This window comes from Scyliorhinus torazame, chromosome 12, assembly GCF_047496885.1.
Source record: "Scyliorhinus torazame isolate Kashiwa2021f chromosome 12, sScyTor2.1, whole genome shotgun sequence".
NCBI lineage: Eukaryota > Metazoa > Chordata > Chondrichthyes > Carcharhiniformes > Scyliorhinidae > Scyliorhinus > Scyliorhinus torazame.
The window spans coordinates 19,236,945-19,250,770 of NC_092718.1; the positions used below are offsets into that span (position 1 = coordinate 19,236,945).

Below are 13,826 nucleotides of genomic sequence, written 5' to 3' on the forward strand. Positions count from 1 at the left end.
GGACACCACCATTATGGAGCATTCACCGACTATCACTCATTGGTTCTGTAAATCTGATCTCACTGAAGAAGGGCAACTATTTCAAACACTTTCACTTAGCCGGGAAGTTAATTTGGAATTCAGTCTCTGGTTTACCAAGGGATAGGGTGGAGGATGAACTCAATAAAGCACAACGGCAAAATAGGGCACAACATCACAGCGGGCTGCATGAATGTCTAAACGGATGAAAGACAATCGAACAAGAAAGGCCCAGCTTGGAATGAATTTGCTGATTTTGGCTGGCATAATGTTGGAGGCCCAGCAATTAGATTCTGCAAATCAGGAAAGAAAAGGTGGGGACAGGGGCAGCGGAATCGATCAGGGCTCCCCATCTTCACTCGCTTGCTGGGTGTCCTGCACATTTGTTTTTACAGTTAGCCGAAAACGCAATTAGCCCGCAAAGTAATACTCCACCACCACCCCCCTGCCCCCCCCCCCCCCCCCCCCACCCCCACCCCACGATTGTTGAATAGCCTCCAACACTCACTATCGGTTCTCACATAGAGAAAAAACACTTCAGTAAGTTACCAGATGGCACTGCCATCACTCCTGGTTAATAGTTGCTTCTGCGCATAATACTCAGCAAGTTGATCAAATGACGTCAAAGACGAGGAATTTAGAAGTAAAAAAGGGAAGCCAGAGAGACACTACCTTTAAATCCAAGAGCAAATAGATTTATGCAAGATGTAAGGTCACCAAAGCAGACAGTACAAATTGCTTCGGGAGGCAAGGAAATGTGTTTCCGGAATTAAAAGAAAATGTGTGTACGTGGGGTTAATCAATAAAAGAGCTATAAGCCCCACTGGGTTTCAGAGCCTTTTCTGTTGCTAAAGACCCTTATGTTTTTCCATGAACTGCGTTATAAAACAGGACAAAAACAACAGGTGGTAGGGGATGCGTTACAGATGTGTATTGGGTTGGGGTGGGGGGGGGGGGGGGGGCGCAAAATCTCATGCGAGTTTGAGTTTGATGTAACGCCACTCCCAAGGTCATCTCGGGACTGTGTCCAGCACAGCTGTTCAGTGCTGTTTGTTAACACTCATGCCTCTGCTCCATGTTCAAACAGGAGAAATGGAAGCTGATTTGAAAGGCTATTTTTCTTCCTTTTTGTTTTAAACAAGGTGATTAATATCCTGCATTCCCTCCCAAATGGCTTCAGACCAACATAGGCCATTGTCTGTGGGGTGCCCATATTCCTTCAAGTTGCACAAGGTGTGTGGCCTTGCAAGTCAAAGGGAGAGACTTTACAAGATCAAGATACCCCTAAAAACAAAAACACAATTTCCTTCCCATCTCTTGAACTTCCGAAACTGATGGGATGACTCATGTGGCGCATGCTTCTACAAGTGTTACCAAGTCCCCTCGCAACTTTTACAAGATGGCGATTCCTCATACTCCAAGCACAGGTAAAACATTCTTAAATACACGCACCAGTACACATCGCATACTCGAACATGTGCGAGATCCCCATTAAATCATCTGTTTATTAAATAATAAATAACAACCATGGTCAATCAAAACATTTGCCTCTCCTCTTTTCAGGTGTTGAGCCTCCCGTGCCCCTTCCCAAGGCACGTGCCAATGCAAACGCAGGAGAATTAACACCTTCTCTTTTACCTTCTCGCTCCTCACCGATGCACAAAACACACCTTTTCTTGATACAGCAGCAACCTATGTGTACTTCTTTCAATTTAGTCTACTGCATTCACTGTTCACAATGTGGTGGTCTCCTCTATATAATGAGGGGGTGGGGGGGGGGGGGGGGGAAGAGACCAGGAGCAAATTAGGCGACTGATTTGTGGAACCCTTCTGCTCAGTCTGCACACATGAGCCCAAACTTCCAGCGGCCTGTCATTTTAATTCTCCATCTTGCTCTCACACTGATATCTCTGTCCTTGGCCTGCTGCAGTGAAGCTCAACATAAACTTTCGATAAGGCACTTTACAGCTTCCTGGATTCAACGTTGAATTTAACAATTTCTGATGTAAACACGGCCTCCCTATTTTGTCTCCTTTTGTTTGCATGGTTTCGCTTTTTCTCTCCGATGTTCCCTTTCGGACAGTCACGCACCTGTTCTAGACACATCTTTTGTTTCTTTGCTTCTTTTGTTGCGCCCCATCACCTTTGGTCCGATAAGACTAACTCCTCTCTCATTGAATCTCTCCCGTATTCCAGTCCTCCCTTTTGTCCTTGTCCCACCAACTCGTTGCTCAACACATATTACATTCTCTAACTTCTCCCAGTTCTGGTGAAAGCTCATGGACCTGAAACGTTAACTTGTTACCCTCTCCACAGATGCTGCCTGAGTGTGGAGAGTGTTCTTGAGTGTTTCCAGCACTTTTGTATTCTGAGGTAAAACGGCTTTTCTATGAAATAAATAAATGACGAATCACGATCCTGTTTATATGGTTTGTGATGTCTGATGTATTTGGAATTAATATGTACAAAAGCCTGAAGACCTTCAACAGGTCTTCAGCTACTTTGGGATTCATTCAACACTGTCCAACAGGACTTTACTTTGTACAACCAGAGTGTACAGTTGGATCCAAGAAAATGTGCAATCTAGTGCAAATGGTCTTCACTTGGGAAGAGTTTCCATTCAGCAGTGAGGAGAACGGAATGCAGATCAGGCACAGCAACCACAATGGAGATGGAGAAACCCCGATGTCTTTCCACGAGATATTATGTTGCACTTACCAGTTCAGAGACAATGTCAGCAAGATCCTCGGGCAATTTCTGGACACCGTCAACTTCATCCTCTTGTAGCCCATCTGTAAGTTGGAAAGAGAGAGATGCATCAGCCACCATATAGACCACGGAACACATGTGTTCAATACAACCACGACAAACTGGGACATTAACATTATCCACTGGTGAGACAAGATGTGCATCAGAAAAGGAACGTTACAGTGCCATAAAGCCAACCGACGGACCAACCCGTTGCGATTCATTTGGTTTTTATTTTGCAGGCGGAACATTTTTTAGGGGTTTTATCAAGCTAGCTCCATTGTATAAATATACATACAGGTTCATGCATGCACAACAAGAAACTAGCACAAAGGAAGATGGTTGCGGTTGTTGGAGGTCAACCATCTCAGTCCTAGGACATCAATGCAGGAGTTCCTCTTGGGCCCAACCATCTTCAGCTGCTTCACCAGTGTCCTTCCTTCCATCACAAGGTCAGAAGTGGGGATGTTTGCTGATGATGGCGGGGCAGCATGGTAGCACAAGTGGATAGCACTGTGGCTTCACAGCGCCAGGGTCTCAGGTTCGATTCCCGGCTTGGGTCACTGTCTGTGTGAAATCTACACATTCCCCCCGTGTCTGCGTGGGTTTCCTCCGGGTGCTCCAGTTTCCTCCCACAGTCCAAAGACGTGCAGGTTAGGTGGATTGGCCATGATAAATTGCCCTTGGTGATCAAAAAGGTTAGGAGGGGTTATTGGGTTACGGGGATAGGGTGGAAGTGAGGGCTTAAGTGGGTCGGTGCAGAGTTGATGGGCCAAATGGCCTCCTTCTGCACTATGTTCTATGTATGATTGCACAACATACACAACTCCTCAGATAATTAAACAGTCCATATCCACATGCAACAAGACCACCTGGACAATATCCAGGCTTGAGCTGATGAGTGGCAAGTTACAGTCGCACCACAGAAGCGCCGGCCAATAACCATCGCCAATAAGAGAGAATCCAACCATCACTCTTTGATATTCAATGGCATTACCATTGCAGAATCACCACCATCAACATCCTGGGGGGTTACCGTTGACCAGAAACTGAACTGGACTAGTCATATAAATATTGTGGCTACAAGAGCAGGTCAGAGGCTAGGAATCCTACAGCGAGTAACTCACTTCTTGTTCACTGATTTGGGCAGCATGGTAGCACAGTGGTTAGCACCGTTGCTTCACAGTTCCAGGATCCCAGGTTCGATTCCCGTCTTGTATGGAGCTGCACCTTCTCCCCGTGTCTGCGTGGGTTTCCTCCGGGTGCTCCGGTTTCCTCCCACAGTCCAAACATGTGCAGGCTAGGTGGATTGGCCATGATAAATTGCACTTAGTGTCTAAACAGGTTACGTGGGGTTACTGGATTAAGGTGATTGGGTGGAGGCGTGGACTTAAGTGGGGTGCTCTTTCCAAGGGCTGGTGCAGACTCAATGGGCTGAATGGCCTCCTTCTCCACTGTAAATCCTATGACTCCATGAACATATAGTTTCACTGCCCACAACACAACATCATGGGCTGAAGGGCCTGGACTGTGCTGTACTGTCTATGTTCTATGTTCTAACACATTAGCAACCACTCACTTACTGCAGACAGAGAGGATTAATATGCATTTGTAGAAATCCTTTTCAAGCTCTCAGGACGTCCCAAAGTGCCTCACAACCAACCAATTCATTTTGGGAGTGCAGTCACAGTTGTTTAGTGGGCAAGCTCCTTCCAACATCCAGTTTTCCCAACCCCATGGAGTAGTTTATCACCAGCCAACTGTGCTGCCAACTAGTCTGGGACAAATTAAAAGCAGATCATAGCCAGGAAACAGAGGGGATGTGTTATGGGTTGCATTTTTTTTTTAAAGCTGATTGAATCATCATGAGTAGTTTCATTCTGTTGAGTAAAAACTTGTTAAACCCCCAAAACAATCTTCCGTCACACTCTGTAAATGCCCCACTTCCTGCATTGATGTTGACAATGGGAACGCAGAGCAGGCGATGAAAAGAGAGGAGCCAAAAGAATTCATTTCTGTTCATTACAGAACGTTCGGGATTCAGCAGCTGCTTCTATTAAAAAAATCTTCCGCGAGACTTGGGCTTGTTGCACCTTTCGATTGTCCCATCAAACATGGGGCTTTCGAGGCCATTTCAGAGAGCAGAAAAAAATAGTCAACAATATATGCTGATCCACATTAACTAATTAACCATCTTTATTGTCACAAGTAGGCTTACATTAACACTGCAATGAGGTTACTGTGAAAAGCCCCTAGTCGCCACATTCCGGCCTCTGTTTGGGTACACAGAGGGAGAATTCAGAATATCCAATTCACCTGACAGCACGTCTTTCGGGACTTGTGGGAGGAAACCGGAGCGCCCGGAGGAAACCCACGCAGACACGGGGAGAACGTGCAGACTCCGCACAGACAGCGACCCAAACCGGGAATCGCACCCAGGACCCTGGAGCTGTGAAGCAACAGTGCTACCCACTATGCTTCCGTGCTGCTCACACGTAGACCAGACCAGGTAAGGACGGCAGATTGCCTCCCCCAAACGACATTAAAGAACCAGGTGGATTTTCATGACAGTCAATGGAAGTTTCCTGGTCATCATCAATAAGACCCACTTTCAATCCCAGATTTATTCAATGCATTTCAATTCCACCAGCTACCATGGTAGGAATTGAAAACATGTCCCCAGAGGAGGAGCCTGGATCTCACCAGTGCTGGTGCAGTGATATTAACACCTCATCATAACCTCCCCTATAATTTCGAAAAGTGGCCAATGACACAGCACGATGGCACAGGGGCTGGTTTAGCACAGGGCTAAATCGTTGGCTTTGAAAGCAGACCAAGGCAGGCCAACAGCACGGTTCAATTCCCGTACCAGCCTCCCCGAACAGGCGCCGGAATGTGACGACTAGGGGCTTTTCACAGTAACTTCATTTGAAGTCTACTTGTGACAATAAGCGATTTTCATTTTCACGAGGCAACAAACTCCATTTAGTCTCGGTTTTGACAGGCACAGACTCGCAGGGGACTTGATGAGCGCCAGAGAGATGGGGGGGGGGGGGGGGGGGGAGGCAGGAGAGGAGTGGGAAATAGGTGAGCTGGAAAAGGCCATCCCTGTGCAGAAGGACAGGAGTGCGAGCACAAACCACGTCCCAGCATTCAATTTAGGTTTCTCACAAAACGATGCTTGAGAAAAAGATTTAATTTCCAAAAATTACATGTTATCTAAAAGCACATCAGATTCGGCAGATTAAGATGCAATGCAATGTGATTTTCAGCAGATTAACTCAATGCAACAAGCTCGTCCCTCCACCTAAAAACTGCCAAATATAAACTGATCTGAGAGAAGCAGTGGATAAATGTTACCAAGTGTTAAATCTCTCAACCATTTCTGGGACAACACACTTGGCAGTATGAATGCTTGGTGCAGTTATTTCTTTCATGGTGTATCAGATCACAGGCTGCAGAACCCAAAGTGACCACTGGGTGGCTTTATAGTAAAGGTAATCCACATTCGACACAAGATAAAAGGTATTAATCAACTGGAAATACAAGGAAAGGGGGAGGGTCAGGAAGAACACGAGGGGGGGGAAAAAGGAGCTGGGGGGGGGGGGTGGGGGAGAAAAGAGTTCGGGGGGGGGGAGAAAAGAGCTTGAGGGGGGGGGGGGAGAAAAGAGCTCGGGGGGGGGGAGAAAAGAGCTCGAAGGGGAGGGAGAAAAGAGCTCGAGGGGGGGGGGGAAAAGAGCTCGAGGGGGGGGGGGAAAAGAGCTCGAGGGGGGGGGGGAAAAAGAGCTCGAGGGGGGGGGGAAAAGAGCTCGAGGGGGGGGGGAAAAGAGCTCGAGGGGGGGAAAAGAGCTCGAGGGGGGGAAAAGAGCTCGAGGGGGGGAAAAGAGCTCGAGGGGGGGAAAAGAGCTCGAGGGGGGGAAAAGAGCTCGAGGGGGGGAAAAGAGCTCGAGGGGGGGAAAAGAGCTCGAGGGGGGGAAAAGAGCTCGAGGGGGGGAAAAGAGCTCGAGGGGGGGAAAAGAGCTCGAGGGGGGGGAAAGAGCTCGAGGGGGGGAAAAGAGCTCGAGGGGGGGAAAAGAGCTCGAGGGGGGGAAAAGAGCTCGAGGGGGGGAAAAGAGCTCGAGGGGGGGAAAAGAGCTCGAGGGGGGGAAAAGAGCTCGAGGGGGGGAAAAGAGCTCGAGGGGGGGAAAAGAGCTCGAGGGGGGGAAAAGAGCTCGAGGGGGGGAAAAGAGCTCGAGGGGGGGAAAAGAGCTCGAGGGGGGGAAAAGAGCTCGAGGGGGGGAAAAGAGCTCGAGGGGGGGAAAAGAGCTCGAGGGGGGGAAAAGAGCTCGAGGGGGGGAAAAGAGCTCGAGGGGGGGAAAAGAGCTCGAGGGGGGGAAAAGAGCTCGAGGGGAGGGGGGATAAAGAGCTCGAGGGGATAAAAGAGCACGAGGGGAGATAGCGGGGGGGAGCGAGAGAGCGATAGGGAATGTGAAAATATTCCATGTGAAGAGACAGAAAATCAAGAATACAAAAAGAGAATCAGGAACGTTAATCAATGAGACTTCCTCTCTATTCTGGAGGTGCTCTGTTTCAGTGCCAAGACATTCAACACTCCGGATTTGGATGGATTCTTTTGAACGGTCAGTCTTTTATAGACTCAACCACTCAACAAAATACTAATTTTAGCCAGAGAAGTACAGCAAAGTATTTATCAATGCCCTTCTGAGGCAAATCAGGCAGATGTTGCTGTGGAATAAATGACTGACTGCCGCCTTAAAACTTCACTGGTCTGTCCTCCATTAGATGCTCGAAGAGTTGTTGTGTGTTGCCAGTATTTAGAGCTTGGATTTGTGACTGTCACAGACTCCAACTATACAAAGTCACGGAAATGCACACGTCCATTGCATATTTATTGATTCTGTATTCAGGATGTTTCAAATAAACTTCCTTTTTCACGTTGGACCTATGAAAGGAGCTACAGGTTCAAGCGCCTGTGTCATTATTCACCACAATTAACGGGAGTTAATGTTTCATCAACTCAGTCCTGAATTAACTAAACATTAATCCGGGATTCTTTCCCTTTCTCGATCATCATGAACCAACAGTTTAGGCGACCGTGTGCTGTTTAGACATTGCGTTACCACGATTCTCATCGGCTCCCAGGCCACTCTCCCACCCAATTTACCAAATCTTTGGAAATTCTCCGTTATTCTGCAATTTAAAACTTGGGTTCCCTTTCATTCCCCCTTGGGTTTCCAACTGAAAATCTGCTCTGGCTACCCACAATCTTTCATGTTTTCACTGAAGCTGTTGAAAGTCACCAATAAAACTGGGAAAAGCAGAGCCCCTCTGTACACCATCCCTTCTGAACGCCATCCCTTCCGTACGCCATCCCTGAACAGCAGAGATTTGCTGATGCACCATGGACAAGAATGAATATTGCTCTTAGAGCATGTTCATCTTTGAGACATGTGACAAACACTGAATGCTGCCTAAGCAGTGTACAAATATACACACTACACAGTGAATACAGTGTCTCGTGACCACTTACATGTGATACATGCACACAGAAACATTAACATTGGAGTTAGGAGCATAAGTAGGAAATTCAGCCCTTCGAGCCTGCTCCGCTATTCAATCAGATCATGGCTGATCTCATCCTGGTCTCAAATCCACCTCCCCACCAGTTTCCCATATTCCTTTAACCCGTTTTTCTTTAAAATCAGAAATATATCTATCTCCTGCTTGAAACCATTTAATGACTCCGATTCCACCGCACTATGGGGCAGCGAGTTCCTCAGATTCACCACCCTCTGCGAGTAGTAGTTCCTCCTCATCTCAGTTCTAAATCTATCGCCTCTCAACCTATAGCCGTGACCTCCAATCTTGGGTCTACGTTTACTTTATCAATCCCTTTTAGTATTTTATACACCTCGATCAGATCCCCTTCTAAACTCCAGTGAGCTTTATCCCAAACTGTTTAATCTCGACCCCTTACGTCAACCCTTTCATCCCTGGAATCAACCTGGTGAACCTCCTCTGAACCGCCTCCATTGCCAACTCAACACTGGTTACAGAAACACGATGAATACTGATCAGACATAGAATGAGTGTTGGCAACAAATACTGGGTAGACAGCCACATGCAATACAAGCTAATCACACACAATGCAGGCTAATTTCCTCAGATGCATGAAGTAAACCTTTGTTCGGACTCCCAATAAGCTTTTGACAGTCCTGATTTTAATCCACTTTTGAAAAAAAAGAGACCAAAAATGAACCCAGATATATTACGGGATGGTTCCCTCTTCCCTCTCGTCAATACCAAAAAGCCCCACATGCAGTCAAAACATCGACATGATCCCGAGTCAGGCACAGAACTGAAAAATATACAGTATGTAACTGGTGGACTTACAGAACTGGGACCACAAAACCACATTTGTTATTTGCAGCAAGATCTAAACAGTAATACAAAGAACAAACAGGCAATAATTTCAGAGCGCGTAGAGAACAGAGTAATTCTGGGCACTGTCACCCTCCCCACCCATCTAAATACAGGGGCACAATAGTAGCAGACAGACAGGCTCCTGGAGTTGAGCAGTTGCCTTAAAAGGTCAGCCCTTGCATTAATTATATAACTAGATCAAACCAGTTCTCAAAAAGTATTCCATAATATATAAATATTAGATCATAGCGGATATTGCTCATCCCTATTTTCCTGCCTTCTCCCCATAACCCCTGATCCATTTATTAATGAAGAGCTCCCCTTATTAATACTCGAGGGCTCCCCTGGTTACCCGAGGGCTCCCCTGGTTACCCGAGGGCTCCCCTGGTTACCCGAGGGCTCCCCTGGTTACCCGAGGGCTCCCCTGGTTACCCGAGGGCTCCCCTGGTTACCCGAGGGCTCCCCTGGTTACCCGAGGGCTCCTCTGGTTACCCGAGGGCTCCCCTTGTTACCCGAGGGCTCCCCTTGTTACTCGAGGGCTGCCCTCGTTACTCAAGGGCACCAGATTTGTGCTCGAGGTGCTGTTACCTACAGGGCTACAGACCAAGAGTTGGCAGGTGGAATTAGACAGTTCTTCCTTAAGACAGGAGAACTACGCAATTTAGCTGCTAGAGCCTGCCCCACGGTTCATGGCAGACCTCATCATGGCCTCAATTCCACTGTCTTGCCTGTTCTCCATTATCAATTAAATATGTGTCTAACTGCTTTTTAAATTTACTCACTGTCCCAGCACCATCGCACCCTGGGATAGCGAATTCCACAAATTCACAACCCTTTGGGAGAAGTAGTTTCTCATTTCTATTTTAAATTTGCTACCTTGTCCTGAGACTATGACCTATCGTTCGAGAATGTCCCAGAAGAGGAAGCATCCGCTCCATTTCTTCTTTATCCATACCTATTATCGCCTTATGTACGTCAATTTGGTCTCCCCTCATTCTTCTAAACTTGAGAGAATATCGTCCTAAACTGCTCAACCTCCCTTCATACGACAAACCCCTCATCTCTGGAATCAATCTAGTGACCCTCCTCATGAAGTGCCGACAATGCCACTATATCTTTCCTCAAATAAGGGGACCAAAACTGAACACAATACTCCAGGTGCAGTCTCACCAATGCCTTGTATAGTTGTAGCAACACTTTACCTTTATACTTCATTCCTTTAGCTATTAATGGCAGCGTACCATTTGCTTTCTTTATTACCTGCTGTATCTGCATGCTAGTTTTCTGCAACTCATACACAACGTCACCCAGATCCCTCTGCGTCAGAGCACCCCGAAGTCTCTCCCCATTTACATAATATGATGTGGAGATGCCGCCGTTGGACTGGGGTGAGCACAGTAAGAAGTCTTACAACACCAGGTTAAAGTCCAACAGGTTTGTTTAGAATCACTAGCTTTCGGAACGCAGCTCCTTCATCAGGTGAGAATTTAGATAATAATTTGCCTTTCCAAGTGTAGATCTCACACTTATCCACGTTAAACTCCATCTGCTGCATTTTAGCCCACTCTCCTAACCTATCTATATATTGTAAGGTTCTTATTTCCTCATTGCAACTTACTGTCCCACCTATTTTAGTGTTATCGGCAAATCTGGCTCTCGAACCTTCTATCTGTATCCAAGTCGTTAAAATAGATTGTAAATAGTTGGGGCCCAAGGACGGAACCCTGTGACACCCCACTAGTTACATCTTGCCATCCAGAAAAATACCCATTTATCCCGACTCTCTGTCTTCTGTCCGTCAGCCAGTCTTCTATCCAAACTACTAAATTACCCCAAACCCATTTGGTTTAACCTTGTGTATTAACCTTCTGGGAGGCACCTTATCAAACTCCTTCCAGATGTTCAGATATACTACATCTAAAGGATCCCTATTATCCACTAAGATTGTGACACCTTCGAAGAACTCTCACAAATTAGTTAAACATGATTTACCCCTCATGAAACCATGCCGACTCTGATGGATTGAGTTTTGATTTTCCAAACGTCCCAATATTTTTTCCTCAGTAATAGATTCTAACAATTTCCAACATCAGAGGCTAAACTGGTCTGTAATTTCCTACATTCTCCTTCCCTCCCTTTTTGAAGAAGGGTTGCATTAGCATTTTTCCAATCCTCTGGAACTTTTCCAATGTCCAGGGAATTTTGGAATATTATAACCAATGGATCCACTATCTCCGGTACCACTTCCTTTAACTCCCTGGGATATCCACCAGTGAAGTCCTGCAATCAAGGGCGTTACAAGTAATAACGTAAGTTAATGCTAAGCAAAGCTTAGATCACATGTGCAATGTTGGTGGGGAGCTCCAGGAGGCGGGCCCACAGCATGCTCCCCTGCCTCTCCTCACAAGGCTTCCTCAAACCACTTAATGTTTCAAACAATAAATCAAATTCTGTTGAAAATTTGTGTTGCTTAAAATTTCTTCAGACTGGCCCCTGCCAAAAGGCCTCGGACATCCCTCTGGCTAACAATACAATATTGGCCGTGTCTCTGTAAAATAATGTTTGTCGTCTTCTTCTCCCCTTCCTCTACTCATTCTTGTCCTATTCTTTTACCCTCCGACCGTATAGTTCCCCTTCTATTCTTCCCTCGGCAATAGATATTCACTTCAGGCAGCATGGGCAACACGAGGAAATAGTGAGGACGCACATTGAACAAAGCTGAGAAGTGAGCCTTAAAATAGAAACTGACTAAACAGCTCAAGATAAATGTTGTTTGGTTCTTTGCCAACCATCATAGTTGGTGGTCGAACAATAGCTATTGGCTGGCCAATGAACCGTGGATAAGACGCATCATCACCTACAAGGCATTTCTTTTTTCCCCCCATGAACTAAGCCTCCACTGAACGGAGCCTGTGTTACAGCACAGATTTACAGGTTTCTGTTTGCAACACTTTGGAGCCGGACACCTGTGGGTTTGGTCAGATTTCTCTCCCACTCGAGTGGCGGAGAGCAGCAACTCAAATTTGGAGAGGTACAGAAGGCAGTCCGCTCTTGCAACAGTCCACAATGGACATGGGGAGAGAACAGGATCAGGTTGTGACAGCACCATCTCAGAGGCCATGCCAAGTTCCGACTAGGCTCTCAAATGAAGGACAGCCACAGAAGGCTGCTCAGCAGCACAGTGGGGCGGCCCGGTGCCACAATGGTTAGCACAGTTGCTTCACAGCTCCAGGGTCTCGGGTTCGATTCCCGGCTTGGGTCACCGTCTGTGCGAGTCTGCACATTTTCCCTGTGTCTGCGTGGGTTTCCTCCGGGCGCTCCGGTTTCCTTCCACAGTCTAAAGATGTGCAGGTTAGGTGGATCGGCCATGCTAAATTGCCCTTAGTGTCCAAAAAGGTTAGGTGGGGTTACTGGAATGGGGTGGAGTTGTGGGCTTAAGTGGGGCGCTCTTTCCAAAGGCCAGAGCAGACTCGATGGGCTGAATGGCCTCCTTCTGTACTGTAAATTCTATGATTCTATGAATGGATCAGCAGAGTCAGAGTCTTCAGGAGGGGAGCATTGTGAGAGGAAACTGGAACAATCCAGAGGAAGAAAAACCCAAGACCTGTACAGCAGGCTAAGCTTTGTGCACAGGTTCAGGTCATGCCTTTCATAGGTCTCCCGTGTTCTCTGCACGTTAATGCACTGCAAACTTGCTCAAACAAGGTTTTGTACAAAGAATTGAGCCGAGCCAACAAAAGCAACATGTACCACTTTGTCTTAGGAAAACCAGCACCAGAAAATGGTGACAATGAGAGATCCCTCAGCCCTCGAAAGCAAACACGAGGAGGCCATGCAGCAAAATAGCTGATCAACATCTTTTAAAAATTAATTGTTACGGGATGTGGGCTTCGCTGGCTAGGCCAGCATTTGTTCCCCGTCCCCAATTGCCCTCGAGAAGGTGGCAGTGAGCTGCCTTCTTGAACCGCTGCAGTCCATTAGTAGGTACACCCACAGTGCTGTCAGGGAGGGAGCTCCAGTATTTTGACCCAACAACAGTGAAGGAACAACTTGGAGGAGAACCTCCAGGTGGTGGCATTCCCAGGTATCTGCTGCCCTTGTCCTTCTAGATGGTAGTGGTCATGGGTGTAGAAATGCTGTCCAAGACGTCTCAGTGAGTTCCTGCAGTGCATCTTGCAGATGGTACATACTGCTGCTACTGTGCGTCGGTGGTGGGAGTGATTGAATGCTTGTGAAAGGGGTGCCGCTGAAGTGGACTGCTTTGTCCTGGATGGTCATGAGCTTCTTATGTTGTTGGAGCTGCACAGACAAGAGAGGAGTATCCCGTCACATTCCTGACTTGTGCCTTGCAGGTGGACAGGTTTTGGAGAGCCGGGAAATGAGTTACCCGCCACAGAATTCCTAGCCTCTGACCAGCCCTTGTAGCCACAGTATTAATGTGGCTAGTCCAGTTCATCTTTGGCTATAAATGAATACACCTTCAAACACACAAATCATGCGCATTCAATTTTTTTTTTTAAAAACCCTTTACATCAGACTTGCAACATATGTCATTGTCTTTAATTCGGAAAAGTATGACGGGCATTTATAAAATCACTTTCATTCGAGTTATGTGATAGCCTGTTCCCCTGAAAATC

The 13,826-nt window shown here is 46.9% G+C and overlaps 1 protein-coding gene across 1 annotated transcript in view; it reads right to left on the reverse strand.

Moving 5' to 3' along the window:
* Nucleotides 1-13,826, reverse strand: part of LOC140387413 (A-kinase anchor protein 13-like) — a 478,070-nt gene that overhangs the window by 279,786 nt on the left and 184,458 nt on the right. The window contains 1 exon segment of the mRNA XM_072470498.1: nt 2,737-2,810. Coding sequence (XP_072326599.1) covers nt 2,737-2,810 — 74 coding nt within the window.